The 18,980-nt window shown below is 39.1% G+C and overlaps 1 protein-coding gene and 1 long non-coding RNA gene across 2 annotated transcripts; one reads left to right on the forward strand and one right to left on the reverse strand.

Annotated features, from left to right (window-relative positions):
* Window positions 1–64: 64 nt before the first annotated feature.
* LOC139142061 (5-methyltetrahydropteroyltriglutamate--homocysteine methyltransferase-like) lies at window positions 65–17,979 on the reverse strand. The gene is made up of 9 exons (XM_070711850.1): window positions 17,733–17,979; window positions 15,146–15,263; window positions 14,669–14,766; window positions 14,136–14,185; window positions 13,716–13,782; window positions 3,257–3,340; window positions 2,613–2,767; window positions 1,895–1,976; window positions 65–1,638 (listed from the first exon to the last, which is right to left on the reverse strand). Exons 1-9 carry the CDS (start codon window positions 17,860–17,862, stop codon window positions 1,373–1,375), a joined length of 1,050 nt encoding a protein of 349 aa, XP_070567951.1. The 5' UTR covers window positions 17,863–17,979; the 3' UTR covers window positions 65–1,372.
* On the forward strand, window positions 3,684–12,207 carry LOC139142062 (uncharacterized). Its single transcript, XR_011554293.1, has 3 exons — window positions 3,684–3,749; window positions 7,182–7,263; window positions 9,086–12,207. It is a non-coding gene; the product is annotated as an uncharacterized lncRNA (long non-coding RNA).
* Window positions 17,980–18,980: the final 1,001 nt, after the last annotated feature.

Consider the following 18,980-nt stretch of genomic DNA (forward strand, 5'->3'; position numbering starts at 1 on the left):
TTATCACACGTTAGGTTTAGATTATTCCCCTTTAATACTCATGTATATTACATAACGCTACATGTTGATCATAGCGAACATATCTTTTTATTAAAATTTCATTTCATTAATAAATATTCAGCTTTTCAAAAAAAAAATAACAAACGGAAGTTGGATATACACTGTTGAAATGAACACCCGGGCTGCTGAAACCTACAAAGTTCTACGCTTGTCGAACAGTGAATGCTTTGTTGGCCAATTGCATTGTGCGCTTTTAACTCAACTCTACCCTATAAGTAAACGTACAGAAACGTAACACGTCTACTGAACAGCTTGCATTGCAAATTGCGACTAGCTCGACAAAATACACACTTGAGGTAATATGCACCTCGAAAGTGAAAGACTTAAACTTTTGCTCTAACTTTCCTCAAGGAATCTTTCAATCATTCTCTTTCAAAATCAAGAATAAAAATAGGGGTCACCGTGCAAATTGTGGTACTAGAGAAACAAATAACCCAAGATTTACCGATATTAGAAATTCAAAATGGCCGCCATCCCTGTGTTAACGCTACGGCGAAAAATACAGATTTTCGAATTTCAAAAAACTATACCGGTGAAAAGTTTTCTTTCACCAAGAGCTTTAAAATGAACCCCAACATGTGGTATATCAGAAGAGAACTGTACAAGTTTGAGAGTCTGAATGTCTGTCTCCGAGGTGCGTTCTACCCTATATAAGGAAAGAAATCATCATATAATACATTATGCAAAAGTTTGTAGTAGCAGTATTTGACCGACACGTTATATTCTTTGAAAATGAGAGGCATAGTAACTATCAGCACACTTGTGGAAGTCGAGAACGTTGAAGATACTTCACTGGGCAAAATGTTTGATATATTCAGTATATTTACGTGTATGAAATACAGCATTAGTGGTATACGTAACGTCTATCTTTGTGTATGGAACATATCAATACGTTGATATACGTAACGTATATCTATGCAGAACAAGAGTATACGTAATGCAGATCTTTGCACGCCAAGGGTACACTGCCGTACTTGTGCACTTTATGTGTATACTTAACGTATTTGACAAATGTACAGAATCAGTATGTGTGTATATATTGTTGCATATCATTTTGCCCAGTGTTTTTAATGAGTGATGCAAAGATAAAAGCATAAACTTAAGGTCTTGCGTAAAGAATTCCAATGGACAGATCTAGACCAGGATCAATACCATACCAGAAACGTTGAATATATAAGTTGATCGCTGACCGCCGTGCGCGATGTAGGCCTATGATCTCGTTTTGAGTTCTTCAATGCTCCTGTCGCCGCGCAGACGGTCAGCCTATCTACTTTGGAAAAATAATAGAAGCAAGAGTAAATTATGTTCATATTCAAGGAAAAGACTTGGCAGCGCTGACCATATTTGTAATCTTCTGCCGAAGGATGTCCCTGGGGAGAAAGCCCAGCCCGCAGTCGGGGGCAACTATCAAACGGTCGGCTGGTATATGCTGGAGCGCCTCGCCGAGTCGATTACGAATCTCCTCCACTGTCTCGACACGGCTATTGGCGATGGCAATGACTCCAAAGACAACCTTGGACTTCTTAAACTGTTCCAATAATTTCAAATCGTTGTGTTGATGTGCGTCTTCAATAGAAACTGTTAAAAAAAGAAAAATATTCAATTTGGTCTATTGTTGATAAAGATCTTGCTCTTCAGAGGCAATAAACAGAAGAAGTGGCGTTTTCACCATTCAGAGGTATTTTTTTATTCATATATTTATTTATTTATTTTGTGATGTACCAATTTCAATACAAATACACAAAAGGGAATTTCACGATATTTACGCTTGATAAAATGCAAGAGATATGTTCAGGTCACGGAGACGAACGAGCTGATTGTGGTCGATACTTACTTGCGTCAAACCCTGCATTGTCTAACTGATCTGCCAGCCGGAAATAGACCTGGCGGTCAGCTTTCAGGTAGTCTGTTTGGTCCTGCCGAGGAAGAGAAATCGAGATACTGTAGTTGGTTCTCATTATGGAGAGAGCCAAGAGTCATGAAGACTAGACCCTCAAGATAATTTTACAACTCAGCATTATCCTGAGGGCAGTGGCAGAGTTGCTTCAAACAGCAATCAGCCCCCCCCCCCCCCCTGCCCTAACTTCTAAGAGGAAAAAATCATTTTTTCCCTTGAGGAAGATCGCGTCCATTGTTCTGCGGGTGCGCCTGAAGACATCCAATCAAACGTGAGCAATTAACTCATGAACTACCCGTTTACAAATATCACAAAGTGAATACAGTATCGACCCTGGTGGTGTAATTAAAGATATTCTCCCCGAATGCTCGAATGAAATTAGTTGATAAATCGTCGGAATGTCTTTCAGATCCTTGTCAACCTTCCCATGCTTTAATATAATCAATTTAATCCTAATTTAATACTAAAATATTAGCTGGTTAAAAACACAAGATCGCACGCTTGTAGTAGATACTGGCCCTCATGCGTCACTTGGGGCGTTGTTTCGAACACAGTCCCTCTATCCACGGACTGTGTTTCGAATGAACGAAGCGGCAAAGACGCGGGCAAACGTCGAGAGCTCTGCGGCTCGCGGGAAACACAAGCGAATGCTCACCAGATGAAGAGGGTAGCCACAGCAAAGGTGAACTGTTTTGGTTACTTCTGGTCCCACTCCTTCGAAGCACTGGGCTGCGTGATCTATGCCATACTCAGCTGCAATATCCGGGTTTCTTACCATGACTGGCTCATCGAGTTGTATGTGGCGACAACCTATCGGTGGAATAAAACATCTCTGTGTGAACCTGGTTTTCTTTCTTTTCGAGCTGTTTCTTGCTTCCCGGGCTACGAAGTTGACAATAACCGCGCCCTCTTTGGGCCATGAAAGCAACTTATTATTGCCACTATTAATATAATATTTATATTTTTATCAGGGTACTGAATTATAGTACCTGCACTTTAAATGAAATTCGAAAACACAGCTATTGTTCACAATAACTTCATGACAACAGAGTGACAATTTTCTTTGATAATTTTGAACAAGCTCTTATGACAGTAAATTGCCTTGAATACTTGATGCCATTGACTGGGGAACTACAATTGACTGTCATCCGGATAGTACCTCCTCCTCCTCATCATCATCATCATCACCATCATCACAACCGTCGTTATCATGGTATATAATCACCATCATATCACGTTTGAGCTGCTTTCTGGAACAAAACACAGCTTTAAGATATCCATCATGCAAATTCAACTAACCTGCCTGTGCTAGTCCCCTTATCTGTCTGTTTACTTGCTTGACGAGGTCTTTACTGAGCTCCGCCACGTCCGTGTAGAAATCATCTACGAAAGTGGAGAAATAAAGTACAGTCTATAAGTGATCTTGACCGTCGACTACGTTACGATAAGTCGGGCAGATAAATAGGAATTTGGGCTGTAGGAGGCCCGACCCGGTACTGTGATCGTTCATGTCATCATGAGTGTGAGAGACCGAGCAGGGAATCGACATTATGGCTGATAGGCAACAAAATGAGAGAGCATGCGCAACTATAAAGTATATGCTCGTGATAGAGGGAGTACGCGCGTTGGGAGTCCTGTCATCTGGTTGTAAATATGTCATGTGGTTGTTGGCTATGACACACCCATATTTGGTTATGTTTCGATGTCAAAGATCAGAGTTGAAAGTCCAAGCGATACCTTGTGCTAGCTCTGGTTGTCAAAGCACGTTTTAATTTGTGCCATTTCGAAGCAAGTGAGTACAAGTATAGTAGTATGTTCGATTCTTGATCGTAGGCTTGTAACACAAGCATACGATTTCCTCATATATCTCTGGTGTTAGCATGCAGGCGGTTTTAAAATTCAGAGGTCTTTAAAATTCAGAGGTCAGACGAAACCAGGTCTACATGACAGTCCGCCTCTGACTGTGTCTACATACATCAGTCATCATGATCGACCTCGACAGACTCAGCACTTTAGTGTTTGATTGTTATGGTCCAAAGCCGTACAATGCTACTGTGCTTGCTTTTGTATTCATGGCACTGCTAAATATCAATAGCAAATCTCTTAGCAACATTTTTATCCGTATTGAAACCAATGGAGGTTTGACTTTTCCAATTTAAAAACAAACCAGTTCGAAGGACCATAGGTAAGACAAAATGCCTGTGTTAGACTGATCACTGTAACCTTAGGGGTGTAACACACAGCAGTATACACTCTTCTACAATCGTTAAGTGCAATGATTGTTAGCGTACGTGTCTCTTAAATTCACCAGATGTTTCACAGTTGTGTCAAAAGAGTCAAAGAGATGTCTTGAAACACATCAAAGTCTACTTATTTACAAACATTAGGGTGGTTGGCTTGTTTTATATTATCACTTTTCTCTTGATAGGATGCATGCTTCAGTAACAGTAACAATGGTCGAAAATGCTCAAAGCATTATACACCTGTTTGCATGGACACTCCTGCGCATCTCTCTTAGTGTGCTATGGCTGTGACTTCTACGTTTTCCCAGTGGTTTTCATCTTTCTATGCTATCACTAATTGATTTAAGTTGTCTAATCTAAATTTTTTGCAGGAACTGCATTTTGAGTATGCTGAGTCACCATGTGTCACCTGGTTGCACGGACACTCCGGCGCATCTCTCTTAGTGTGCTATGGCTGTGACTTCTAAGTTTTCCCAGTGGTTTTCATCTTTCTATGCTATCGCCAACTGATTTAAGTTGTCTAATCAAATATTTTTGCAGAATCTGCATTTTTAGTATGTTGAGTCACCATGTGTCACCTGGTTGCATGGACACTCTGGTGCATCTCTCTTACTGTGCTAAGGCTGTGACTGCTAAGTTTTCTCATTGGTTTTCATCTTTTTATGCTATCACTAATTGATTTAAGTTGTCTAATCTAAATTTTTTGCAGGAACTGCATTTTGAATATGCTGAGTCACCATGTGTCACCTGGTTGCACGGACACTCCGGCGCATCTCTCTTAGTGTGCTATGGCTGTGACTTCTAAGTTTTCCCAGTGGTTTTCATCTTTCTATGCTATCGCCAACAGATTTAAGTTGTCTAATCAAATATTTTTGCAGAATCTGCATTTTTAGTATGCTGAGTCACCATGTGTCACCTGGTTGCACGGACACTCTGGTGCATCTCTCTCACTGTGCTAAGGCTGTGACTGCTAAGTTTTCTCATTGGTTTTCATCTTCTTATGCTATCACTAATTGATTTAAGTTGTCTAATCTAAATTTTTTGCAGGAACTGCATTTTGAATATGCCGAGTCACCATGTGTCACCTGGTTGCACGGACACTCCGGCGCATCTCTCTTAGTGTGCTATGGCTGTGACTTCTAAGTTTTCCCAGTGGTTTTCATCTTTCTATGCTATCGCCAACAGATTTAAGTTGTCTGATCAAATATTTTTGCAGAATCTGCATTTTTAGTATGCTGAGTCACCATGTGTCACCTGGTTGCACGGACACTCCGGCGCATCTCTCTTACTGTGCTAAGGCTGTGACTGCTAAGTTTTCTCATTGGTTTTCATCTTTTTATGCTATCACTAATTGATTTAAGTTGTCTAATCTAAATTTTTTGCAGGAACTGCATTTTGAGTATGCTGAGTCACCATGTGTCACCTGGTTGCACGGACACTCCGGCGCATCTCTCTTACTGTGCTAAGGCTGTGACTGCTAAGTTTTCTCATTGGTTTTCATCTTTTTATGCTATCGCCAACTGATTTAAGTTGTCTAATCAAATATTTTTGCAGAATCTGCATTTTTAGTATGCTGAGTCACCATGTGTCACCTGGTTGCATGGACACTCTGGTGCATCTCTCTTACTGTGCTAAGGCTGTGACTGCTAAGTTTTCTCATTGGTTTTCATCTTTTTATGCTATCACTAATTGATTTAAGTTGTCTAATCTAAATTTTTTGCAGGAACTGCATTTTGAGTATGCTGAGTCACCATGTGTCACCTGGTTGCATGGACACTCCGGCGCATCTCTCTTACTGTGCTATGGCTGTGACTTCTAAGTTTTCCCAGTGGTTTTCATCTTTCTATGCTATCGCCAACTGATTTAAGTTGTCTAATCAAATATTTTTGCAGAATCTGCATTTTTAGTATGCTGAGTCACCATGTGTCACCTGGTTGCACGGACACTCTGGTGCATCTCTCTTACTGTGCTAAGGCTGTGACTGCTAAGTTTTCTCATTGGTTTTCATCTTTCTATGCTATCGCCAACTGATTTAAGTTGTCTAATCTAAATTTTTTGCAGGAACTGCATTTTGAGTATGCTGAGTCACCATGTGTCACCTGGTTGCACGGAGTCATGTGGTACATCTCTCTTTCCCTTATAAGGCTTTGTCATCTAAGTTTCTCCTTGGTTTTGCTCTTTTTATGCTATTAAAAAGTGATTCAAGTTTTGAAATAAAAATTTTATGCAGGAATCTGCTGTTAGATCATGCTGAGTCAGAATGTGTCAACTGGTTGCACAGAGACTTTGCAGTGGTATAAAACTTGCTAATTAAGGGGCGCTGCACCCAACACAGGGTATTTTGCACCAAAATAACTTTTTTGTAGACATTCATTTAATTTAATGAAATTGTTAACCCAAGATTAAAATATTATTATTTGGGTTCATCTTCAAGGCTGTCAAGCAGTCGTAGCTTGCTTGATAAAGAAGTGTTAATTTTTGCAAATGTTTGCAAATCACCCAATTTCCTGGCTTCACTATTCTTCCAATTTCAAGATTTCCAAACAATTTAACTCCATACTGACTTGGTCAAACTTTCTTAAATTTTCCCATTATTTTTTTTAAATGTTGTTAAACAAAACTTTTTTTGATTGGCAATAAAGTTCTTACATTTTGAATAAGAGGCATTTTAATTTGTATGAGGATCATGTACTGTAAAATATGTCCAGATGTAACCTGCCAAAAGAAGGAAATGACGACCATGTTAAAAGTGATATTTTATTCAAATCATATATGTCACTGCCCATTTAAGACAACTGTTGTCAGCTCCACTTATATATATATATATAACCAATGCAAGACTTATATCATTTTTATATGCAAAGTAAAACATAAACTGTGTCTTTTGAAGGTTTATGGCATGTCTAATTTTTAATATGAAACGTCTGTGAACAGTGTCTATTCATTCTGATGTAATAATGGATTTTTGTTTGTTTTGACAGTATCTTTGAATGCTATGACCCTGCCTTAACAACAGATGGTAAGAAGTTTGTTTTGGAAGAGGAATGTGAAAGAAACGTCAATGTAAGTAGGGTATTATGTTCATATGTTGCTTCTCACATTGGTGTACCATTTTGTAGTTACAACTTGAGCTGTATCATGTGAATGGTTTTGGGATAATGGTGTAAGTTATTATATTACAACTCAAAAAAATTTAGAGGGCCTGTAATGCTTACTTTTGATATTTTTTTCATTATTTATATTTGTCCACTGTAAGTTGTTATTTTACTAGAAAAAGATTGCTAACAATCAATATTTAGCTTGTCAGCATAGCATTTGTATGTGTGATTGCACTGGTATTGGAGAGCAGCCGTAAGGACTTGTTTTAAGGTGGTTGGAAAGGCTAGAGCATCAGTTATAAACCTCAACAAAACTATCAAAGTATAAAAGTAGTCAACATTCTCTGTGGAATAAAAAAAACAAGACATTTGGCCACAAAGGCATTGCAGAGTTATAGCCTGTTGAAACTTCTGAAAAACTGACCAAATAAGAAGAGTTGGGGAGTCCTCAGTGTATTAACTATGGTAGAGGTCCCCAATAAAATGTTTAAAAAGGGAAAGTCATTATTTGCTGTTTTTCAGGAAAGTTTGACAAAGTGGTGCTTGCATTCAGAGTGAGTGACTGCTATTGTAAATTCATTTTTAGATTCTTTGAGTGTCAAAGAGGTGTCAAAAGTGAGATTAACCAAAAAGACTGCTCTGTGACTTCAAAAGAGGTGTGCAAATATGGCTTGTTTTCAACATTTTTGACAGAATAATAGTTTTCCTACATAATTATATACCAATTTAATCCAACTTTTGAAATGAGATATGGACATGGAATTTTTACAGCCTATTAACAAGGTTACAGATAAGATGTGTATGGCACAATTTTCTGTATTAGAAGTACTTTTTGAAAAATCACATTTTGAAATTTGAAAGAATTTTTAATAATTTTTGATATGTAAACCCATGTAAAATCATAAAAACAAATTTTATTTACAAATCCTGCCATGCAAATCTTACAATTAATAGTGTCAACATATTTATAACTAATTTGGTAATATTAATACTATCCAATTATTATTAAATTCAAATGTGTAAAAAAATATGAAAAATTAAATTTTAATATTTACTGGTGTCATATTTCAAATCATGGCTGCAAATATACAATTTTTATATTCTTTGGAGAAAGTATTAACTAAGAGACTTATCATGAAAATTTGAACTAAATATCTTGATTCTACACTTGAAACTTGACATTAACTCTGAGAAAAGAATTGGTGCAAACATAGCCTTTCCAGCCACCTTAATACGGCTAGTTTCAATCAGGTTCGAACCCACAACATACGGCATCAGTCGCCTAGCGGAGAGGCCACAGAGAGAACCACTCAGCTAAATCCCCACTCTAAAAAGAGTGGTTCAATAGCCTGCTAAATTGTTACATTTTTCTGACTGAGACCGCTCCACACGTTGTAGAGTTCGTGAAGCACTCACGCACGCATGCTCACTTTCACACATCGCACATACAAACGTTATCGAAGCGAAACATCAGCATCCTGGTGCACAGTATACTGGGTAATCAGACTCAACAAGGAGCCACATGCATAAGCAGTGGAGGTCATCAACACCCGTGCTAAATAAGAGTATTTTAACAAATATTTTTTATTGCACACAGAACTCATATAATTATTGAACTATTACATTCTATTGAATTACATTTCCAATATTACTATGCACAAGTTTATTGGCTTGCCCTATCATGATATCATACATTTTATGACATTATCTACCACAGGTTTTCATGGGTGAAAGAAATATACAAAAATGTATTAATAGTTTATCTATATTTCTATTTTCTCACTCAGGTTTGTTGTAGACTACATCACAATTGTGTTGTTGGAGGAGGCTGAAGTTTACCTTATGTCAAAGAAAAGAATGGTTATGCTTGGAGAAGCAAATAAACTCTAGTATTGCCACAGAAATCTAAATGTACTGTTCTGCAGGGATAACCTTATTGACATTTGTCCATATTGTTATGAAATATTTTAAAACTTAAATTTTAAGGCAATTATTGTCATATTTAACCAAAAATATCATGCAAAAGTTCTGGTCAGACACGTTAATATTGATTATACATGTCCCTTAGGATGACAGCAATAAGATTTTGTAAAATCGTGCCAAGATATGCAACTTTGTATTATTGAGATTATTTTTGTCATTGTAGATCTATTTTTTTTCTTCAAAATCCTTGTCAGACTTTTTGATATTCAGTATACAGGTCCTTAGGATGACTTAAGTCAGATATTTTTATACAGTGAGGAAATGCAAAGTTTTGTATTTTTGGAGCAATTTTTGTCAATTTTGGTCAAAAAGTGCTTTTGTCTAATTGGTGTTTATCTGATATCTTTGCATTTTCTTATAAAAATCCCTGGAGACTACCTAAGCCAAATCATTTTTCAAACTGGGGGAACCCATGATTTTTATTTTGGAGCCAATATATTAGTCTGCAAGCTTGAATGACCTATTCCAACCCTGAATACCTTGTAAATCAATTTTGAAGACACTGAAAATAATGTAGTTTTATTTGGTGCCAATTTGTAGTGAAATATGATTTAGAAAAAAGTTTTGAGGCTATGTTTTATGTAGTGGATCAACTTTAGCAAATATTTAATGGAGGAAACCCCATACACTGATGAGGGATTTCAATCCACAAGAAGGCATATGGCAAGATGCACCATACCATTATATAAAACTGACTCCACTTTATTTGTATCAGTTCCAATCATTTTGTTACCTAAACAAAAAAACCTGTCATGGTATCACTTAATTAAGTAAATCTTCACAAAGATGAAGGCAGCTGAGTGAAATCATGTGTAGATTGAATAAGATGAGTGATGAATGATAATATCAGGTCACTTCACCACACAAACAGAATAAACAACGATATTGTTGTTGACGACCTATCCCTCTGACATCATATTGTTTTTTGATCAGTACACTGCATATATTTACTCCTTCCAAGGTTCGGATTTATCAGTTATCATGACCAATTACCAGTGGTTGTCTGCTTTTGATTACAACTTTGAACTTGCAGTAGACAATGTTGACTTACAATATATTTTGCTTGCAGTAATTGTCAAAATATAGTTGCACATTTTTATCTGAAACCAAGAAGTTTTCACATTTAATGTTACACATACAACTAGGAAGTTATTGAAATCTTTCAATTTTTCTCTGACGTCCAACATTTGAAAGTTAATTGACCTGTTGGAGGTTTCCTTCTCACCAGTTTATTTGGTGTGTATATTGCACATTGTATTCTTGGCTCATCTGTGTATAACTTAACTCTGAGTAAATCTTAACATTTCAAGCAAGGACCATCAAATTTTTACTGTTGATCTACAAAATTGAAAAGTGGCTGTTAAAACGGAATTCTGCCCATGAAAATTGAAAGTTCAAACTCTTTGCAAACACAATAATATTTTGAGTGAATAAGTGGAAATAGGAATACCTCTTTTTGTTTGTCAGATAGGAGCAATACTGTGCCCTTGGTGGTATATTTTTAAATGACTTGCAGAAATTGATATTTATTACAGTTGTTATTATTGCTAACTGTTGTTTTGCCTGAGGCACACACCTAGCTATCCTATGGATTCTCTTGAATATTATCACAGTACAGCTACATGAGCCACCAGGCCGCTGCTAGTTGAAACGCCTATTTGTAGGGGTTTTAATGACTGCTAAGCTAGGCGAATTAGTATGTAGATATTGTGAGTTCAAGCCCCATAAAATGCATCAGCAAGACTGCATCAAAGTTGACCACTTTTACTGTACATGTTGTTCACAAATTTAGTTCTAAGGCCATCAAGAATATTTTTATGGGTCTTTTAGAGTAATTTAACATAAGGGCCTGGGGGGTCAGAGGAATGTGAGGGTAGTCACTCAAAAAATTGAAAGCTACAAGGAGGTTGTTCAAAATTGGAGAGAAAGAAGTGGGTTGCTCAATTTTTGGTACAAAATGAATTGAAATACCTCTCAGATTGCACCATTTCATCAATTTCTCAAAATTCTTAATGCGACCCCCCCTGTCACTTCCTCTCCCCCTGGGGTGTTCTGACAGTTTTACTTAGTAAAAACAAATAGAAAACACCTAATATTACACCAGACTGCATCAATGAACTCATTAATTTCTCAAAATTTCCGACGTGGCAGAGGGGACACGCCTCTCACACTTTTCCCCTGTGGGGTGTTCTAACAGTTTTACACAAATTGATAACATCTCTCATATTGCACCAGACTGCATTATTGCACACATCAATCTCTCAAATTTTCAACACGAGAGGGTACAACTCCTCTGACACTGCCCCCCCCCCCAGCCTCCTGACTGTTCTCCTGTACTTTCAAATTCTGCCCTGTCAGATATCTTAGTGGAAACCTTGTCATGATACCCATCCAAAATAAACAATACTGTATGGTAAACAATACTATATGGTTGGATAGTGGTTACAGCATGAGCTTTTGTATCTACATTTTTTTGTGACTTTTTGAATTTCTTTTGCTGGTCACATCTTTTTCAACTGTCATGAGGTAACCGATGATATTCCAGCAGGATATGAAAGGTCTTTACTATTGCTGTAGTTTTGTAAATTTTACAAATACATGTCTTGGTATTTAACTGGTCTAAGTGGGGGGGGGGGGGGGGAGGGATCAGTCAAAATTTCTGTGTTAGAGACTGGGTTACTCAAATGCATTGGGGTTGGCATGGGGTTTACTCGAAATTTCAGAATACTATGAAATTCCCCAGACTTCCCCCCAAGGTCGTTAATAATTACGACTCCCTAAGTAAGATTTTTACCACAGGAAAACGTTAATTTATTCACTCTTCATCCTTTGTTAACCTTAGAAAGTTTGATTATGTAAAATTGTATTGTTACTTGTTGTAATCTTGAATTGTTGAAATTAATAAAATCTTGGAAAGTAAAACATGATCCTGTGTCACTGTTGTTCCTGTCTTGTTTCACCATCAGAGAAAAAAAAGATTCTAATGAATTCACACCCAATTGCTCTACCAAAACAGAAAAATTATTGACATTTTTCAGGCAAAACACACGCCGTCTCACCAGTAATACTTGTAAGTTCAATGCAACTCTGCATAACATGTTCGGACGAGAGAGGTGACCATAGAGGGCGAACGTCCTACTGGTACTCGTGTGACAGGCTTGCAACCACATGACATACTCCGGGTGCGCGCGTACTGGTCTACAGATGCTCGTTGACAGAGTAGTATTTAAACTTCCTCAAAACCATTCTGATTGGTGGTATATGCAGGTTGCAATATATGCAGATAAACGTTGACAACACGATGTGGAGGTCATTGCCTTTCGACTTGGTAATGGGACAAGGTCGTTTTTTCAAATTAAATTGGGTATTTTTTGTTATGATTAAAAGAGTTCTAATGCACTGTGACCTTGTGTATGCAAATACCAAGTAAATATACTGATGACATAATTTCTGGTATGTACCGTAATTTAAGTCATGAAAATATTTGTTTTATTTACAAAGCAGGGACAAGAGATGTCAGAACTGGTGATTTAGCATGCCTCAGTGAGCAGAACACGATTGGCTGCTCACATGAAACAAAATTGACCGAAATAATTTTAAAAGATAGTGACTTTGTCACATCTGAGCTCGACTGCGGCGCTGTAAGGCGTATTTCAGTTGTGATATCATAATGCTATTCGAGATATTGAAAAACATGGCCATTCTGCATTGACTGCCGTTTATTGTGCCTTGCTTCATGGGTTCAGAGCTCTTTCTTTGAAATGAAGGTTACTCCGTTCATGAAAATAGCCTGGCGTACTAAAACTCATTTGAGCAATAATTCTCGTTTAAAACTATATTGTATTCCCCAAGTTACACCGGACACTTGGGACTGAAATTTCATAGGCGACCCTTTCAAGTTGCAACGTCGGTTTTACAAGTTCCGTTTACAACTACAAACGGGGCCTCTGGCGATTTGATACTAATTTTCTTAATATTATTTTCATTTTTATAGTAATGCGAGCGATTTTGTTGCTTCTGTAAAGGCAACAGAAAACATACATTTTGTCACAGATTTTTAAAGTCGCCATCAAGGTATGCCGTCAACAGCATGGGTGTAGAACTGGGGCACAGAAATGCCGCGGATCGAAACCATAGCGTCACACTACAGAACGCCGATTCCCGGCCTCTCACATAGGTCACGTGACTCAATAGTCTAATAATACATCTTCAAGTCTGCGTAGAAGAGCTTTTCTATGAGTCGATCGTCTGCGATCGATTTTAGGTTACACGGACAGCAGCAGGTACTGGTAGAACTAATTCGCACTAGTGTAAAATAGCAAAGCGGGCCTTTTCTTCGTCAATTCTGTAAATCAGTATGTAAATCCTCACAAAAAACCCGAACGTATGATTTCGCCAGTGTAAGACTCGTGAAGAAGGTTATCGACTACTCACTGTGCGTGGATCCTATTATCGTCATGGGCCCGGGTATCGTGTACTTCACTGGCACACTTGATAATTCCTACAAATTGAGAGAAATGGGAATATCGATGACGGTGTATATTATCTGTAGTCTATCGGTTGATGTTGTTGCTGGTGGAACTTTCATTTTTAGAGTACAACAAGCGGGATAGTCCAACTTCAAGTTTCCTCCAGCTTTCTTCCTGGGCCAGATTTTGCCATAATCACTGGTGATTGTCAGAAATTGTCCAAAAAACATTGATCATAGCCCTGTCCCAATTGATGAACTACAAAAAGTTCAGGTGCACAGAAATATTTAACCGTTCAGTGTGAAAATAAGGCTAGTTTCCTGGGCAAAGCAAATTTACGGAGCTGACGAGAGAACCATTTCATGCGGACATGATTGTCACTGACCTGAGCTTGCTTCCATTCCCTGGCTGCCCAATCTTCGTCGCTTCCTGGGCCTGCCGATAAAATCCCATATTAGCGATATCTGATACCACAGATAATTTCTATACGCTGATTGGGTAGGGCACCAGAAATTGGCCATGAATCATGACATCAGGCAAATGAGAATATTGTTAGTATTTGATGCATGTCCGATTCACCAGTTTTGCAGCTTCGCAATCATTTCAAGACTTTTGCAAAATACACTTTGGTTGCGTCCCTTCGTTTACACGAAGCTGCTCAGGGCGCGGTCGGATATTTGCAATGGCAATGGATGTTGGGGTATGTTGTGCATAACAACAGACCTGTTGTATGGGTCCCCTATGCACAGTAACACAGATGGGGAATCTCTCTCTCTCTCTCTCTCTCTCTCTCTCTCTCTCTCTCTCTCTCAGCGGTCCCTCTGAAGGGACAGTAATCCACACAGACAAGACTAAGATCGTCTATTTTGCATATTTGGCGATACAAACTGAAACTTGATATTATTTATAAACACTCACCTATTTTACTTACGATCCGGGGAAGGGGAGCCTTGAGGGCGCCATTGCGGTAGGTTTTTAAAATCAAGTTGGCGAAATCAAAACCTTCCACCTTGCGACTAAAATGGGAGAGTAAAAGAAGGGAAAAAATATAAGTTAATCAAGGCTCTGTAATATAGATAATTGACGGTATATCGTGATGGATCTATCTCAGAAAGATCAAAAACGTGTAAATGAAAGTCGTCCGGTTTGGAAGCAAATGCTGACAGTGTAAACTAGAACAAGTACAGATGTTACGTCCGTAAGATAAACGCGTGTAGATGCGACAAAGCAATGTAACTTTGGCTTTGAGAAAGACGGCATTGAATATTTCGCGTCATGAGATGGCAACTTCAGAACACTGAGGGTGTGGTGAACTTGGACAGTCCTGGGGCAGCAGATCACAGTCTGAGGGGCAGCAGATCACATTTGGGGGGCATATGCAGACAGCATTCTCACCAAAAGTGAAACACGTAACACTCTCTGCTAATCTCGCCATCTGTGATAACATCAATGCCCGCTTTAATCTGTTCATCGATAACTTCTCGGGTGGCCGCCTTGACTTCCTTCTCCAACTCTGTGAAGACGGATGGAAACAAACATGCATGTTTCGTTTTTTGGGAGTTTGTTTTGAAGCATTAATATTCACTAAGCCAGCCTTCCGCTGTCACCACTGACTGGTTTATTCATTTGTCGTACGACTAAAGGCAAGTGTACATATAACCGAAGGCCGCTATTACAATTTATGCAATGCTGCATTGACCCACAGACAAAAGAATGACTGTGATAGGACGATTACCTGTCAAAAGAGCATGTTTGAAAAAAGCCTGTGAAGTGACGTCACCTCTTCTATTATTCATTCACTCTTATAAACCGTTACGTCAAATGGTTTGACCCAAACCCCTGACTATCGATGTTAAAATGGAGCTTTTTTTGGTAGCTCCATGATAATAATCACTTGTAAACCTGTTTACAGAGTCACGTGCTGGTTGTCAGATTCATGGTTTTGCAGCGATTGTTTAAAGGTTCCAATGGGTGGTGGTGGCAACACTGTGACTTCGATCGATAAATGACCAAACCACGGTCCCCAAACCATTCTTTTGGGCGATTTTATAGTATTATATTATGTCACTCTAACGTTACCAGAGTGCTAGGCTGAGACTATGGCACTCATTACCTCTCCGGACAAAAATTCATGCAATCGAGAGTAAAGTCGGAAACTGGAATGAACTGAATCCAGAATACATGGACCTTCGTCGAATCTTTTTTTGTTTCATCCATGGTTTGATGAATAAGATTGTTGGCGAGTTGACGTGTTTGGAGGGGCTCTCCTAGGAATTCGAGGTGTTACGGACTCTCTGGATCTCTCTCACGGCCCCTCGCTGGCTCTCAGAGCCACAGTGACAGTGTGTAGCTGCATGGTGCGTAGCCAACGAAGGGCTGTGAACGAGTCCAGCCTTAAAGTTGTACCGATTGAAAACTGCTTCCTGAATTTGACATAACATTCTATCGTATGCAACCCTCCATGAGTGTTTCAAGACATGGCGAACGGCCCCAGAATGCTTACAGTTACACAGGCCGATCGGGCGATGTTGCTAAAGCGGATGACATATTCAATAACGGTTCACGGACCGAGTGAAATGTTGACCTTCTCGAGGTTACGAGATGAAATACACCCGACATATGAGAGGAAATCCATTTGTAAAAATAAGAAAAATCTTGCATTTTCTAGTGTGAAAATACTGAAGCAAACAATTATTCTGACCACCCTTTGAGATCTAATGGTTGGTCTGTTGTTTTTGTTCTGTGAGCATGGAGGTCACCTACGCGCGCAAAGTGAATATCGATATTGGCCATTGTCATGTAAATGTTCGGAAATAGGTTGAGCCTAGCCACAATGAGATCGCTCACGTTCATGTGGAAAGCATGTGGTTCCCTCTTCGCGGCGAACAGCTGTACATGATCCGCAATTTTGCCCTCCCGCAGACAAACAGCGCCTGAGCACAAACGACGGCACTCCATCAAGCCGCTGTGTGAACGGCGAAAGCCGTAAGACAATGCCTACAAAGGCTTAATTGATTTTTACATGTAACTGCGCTGGTTTTTTGTTTTGTTTTTGAGCAACATTTCAGTTCGAATCGCAACGAAAAATCGTTTTCAACGGAACGCTAAATTGTATGGCATGGAACAACCGAATTATATTTTCCTAGACACATCTTTCCTGTGCCGTATGTTATTATAAGCTCAAGAATATCGTCAGGTATAAAAAAGGACATGATGAGATACCTTTACCCGCTACGATACGATGCATAAGTCATCCCCGCCAAATGCCGCGTTTGAATCCAGTTCGTAGTAACGTTCATTGTCCATATTGGATTTGGGAAGCCATGTGGATAAACATTCGGATGAGATATGGTCACAAATTTGCCACGCAAAGTGGGGTCTTGACGCCCCCTATATACGGGTTCTTCGCTGTTAAATTCGACAGTATTTACTTGAGAGATGTGTTATTTAACCTTGGCATGAAAATGCTGATTCTACTGAAAGCTTGTGACTGTACTGGCTGTACTGATTATATTCAGCGCTTTAATATTACGAGGCCTTCATTTATAAATAGCTCAGCTCATCGAAGTATTTATAAACATTGCCGAGCCGTGTATATGTTCGTCCTTGTACTTGTCGTGCACTTTCGCGTAATATCTCGGCAGATACACGGTGGTTTCGAATTATTTCGGCAATTTTAACTTATCGGGTTTCCGATAGCTTCACATCTCGGTAATTTTAGAGCTATTGTGATCGCGCGCGAAGTGGGAAAAGCGAGAGACGCGCCGCTGTTTTTTTACGGGTCAGTTGCTATACAGCTTGGCAGTCTCTAGTCTTTAGAGGAGTTTTGACCTTGACATAAAATAATACACGGTGATTTTGCTGGAAGATGTCAATATGGCAGCCAAAAACCGTGCATATATGACGCCTACCCGTAATCATGAACATCTCAGCGTATTGACCTTCGTAAGTAAGTGTATTGGCCTTGCCGATCGCCGCTTACCTTCATCCTGGAATTCGTCGAATGTCTTCGTGTAATCGGTCGGCCAATAATCGGTTGTCTCGAACCAGTTCGGCAACTTCAAATTGTCAGGTTTCGGGTAGCTACCGATGACGGTGGTTTTGAGAGCCATTGTGTTGTGATTGGCAAAGTGATACGGTACCGCAGGTCGGAGTGCGCGCGGGAGGCGTTATTGCTCACGCGAACGCGAAGTTCAAAGTGACGTGTTCGACGTTGACATGTATTTGTAGTATCATAAACCACGCCCCCTCCAGTTCGAAATTTCCATAATTGGTGTGAATGACAGGTCCGCGTCCTCCGCGGCAGTATAAATGTTACGGTAATATGAGTGCAATCAATTCAATATGAAAACAATTAAATATTGCGCGAAAAATTGAAAATTAAAGTTACGTAGCCAGTGCGCTACTTTTTACTCGACGCTACATTCAGTATTGGCAATTTAGGTCGGGTACTCAGAAGCTGTGGGGATTCCGAAGGCACTATTAAATCAACCCGAACCAATCCGCTCGCCGTGCATGTGTCCACTCAGCCCTAGACATGTGTACATCTCCTACATTACAAGGTGTTTAGTAATTTTTTTTCAAATGCGTGGACTTGCATCGAAATTGCGTAATTACGTGTCGTGGCCCCAGTCAAGGTTTCCTAGTCCATGGATTAGTCGTACTGCCTGTGTTTTCTTTCCCGGGATCACGTCTGCCGCACAGTGTGGGCGCGACCCGATGCCCATTGAGACACAGGGGGCTCGTACTTGTTTATTTGTGTCTGTGTTTGTTTGTGTGTATGTGTTTGTGTTTATTTGTCATTTTTAATAAAATAACAGCGAAAAGCTGTTTTCTTTATATTTGTCAATAAAGAGCAGCTTATTTATTTGTTTGTTTGTCTGGTTGTTTGTTTGTTTGTTGATATGTATTTCCGATGGTTAGGGTTGGGGTTAGGCTTAAGTTCGGGTTAGGCTTAAGCTTAGGCTTAGGCTTAAGTTAGGGTTAGGGTTAGGGTTAGACTTATTCATTCCCTCTATATATTTAGACAGCGACTATTCAATATTTAGACTAAATATATAAAGGGAGTGAATAAGTCTAACCCTAACCCTAACCCTAACTTAAGCCTACGCCTAACCCTAACCCTAACCCTAACTTAAGCCTAACCCTAACCCTAAACATCGGAAATACGTATCAACAAACAAACAAACAAACAAATAAATATACTGCTCTTTATTCACACATATAAACA

This window comes from Ptychodera flava, chromosome 10 (genome assembly GCF_041260155.1).
Source record: "Ptychodera flava strain L36383 chromosome 10, AS_Pfla_20210202, whole genome shotgun sequence".
NCBI lineage: Eukaryota > Metazoa > Hemichordata > Enteropneusta > Ptychoderidae > Ptychodera > Ptychodera flava.

Bases quoted from the DNA above. Each gene is read 5' to 3' on its own strand.
- LOC139142061 (XM_070711850.1), bottom strand. From the start codon at position 17,862: ATGGCTCTCAAAACCACCGTCATCGGTAGCTACCCGAAACCTGACAAT. The intron at 15,264-17,732 runs GTAAGCGGCGAT...CCGTCTTCACAG, and splicing joins CGACGAATTCCAGGATGAAG to AGTTGGAGAAGGAAGTCAAG. The intron at 14,767-15,145 runs GTGAGAATGCTG...CTCCCATTTTAG, and splicing joins TGTTACGTGTTTCACTTTTG to TCGCAAGGTGGAAGGTTTTG.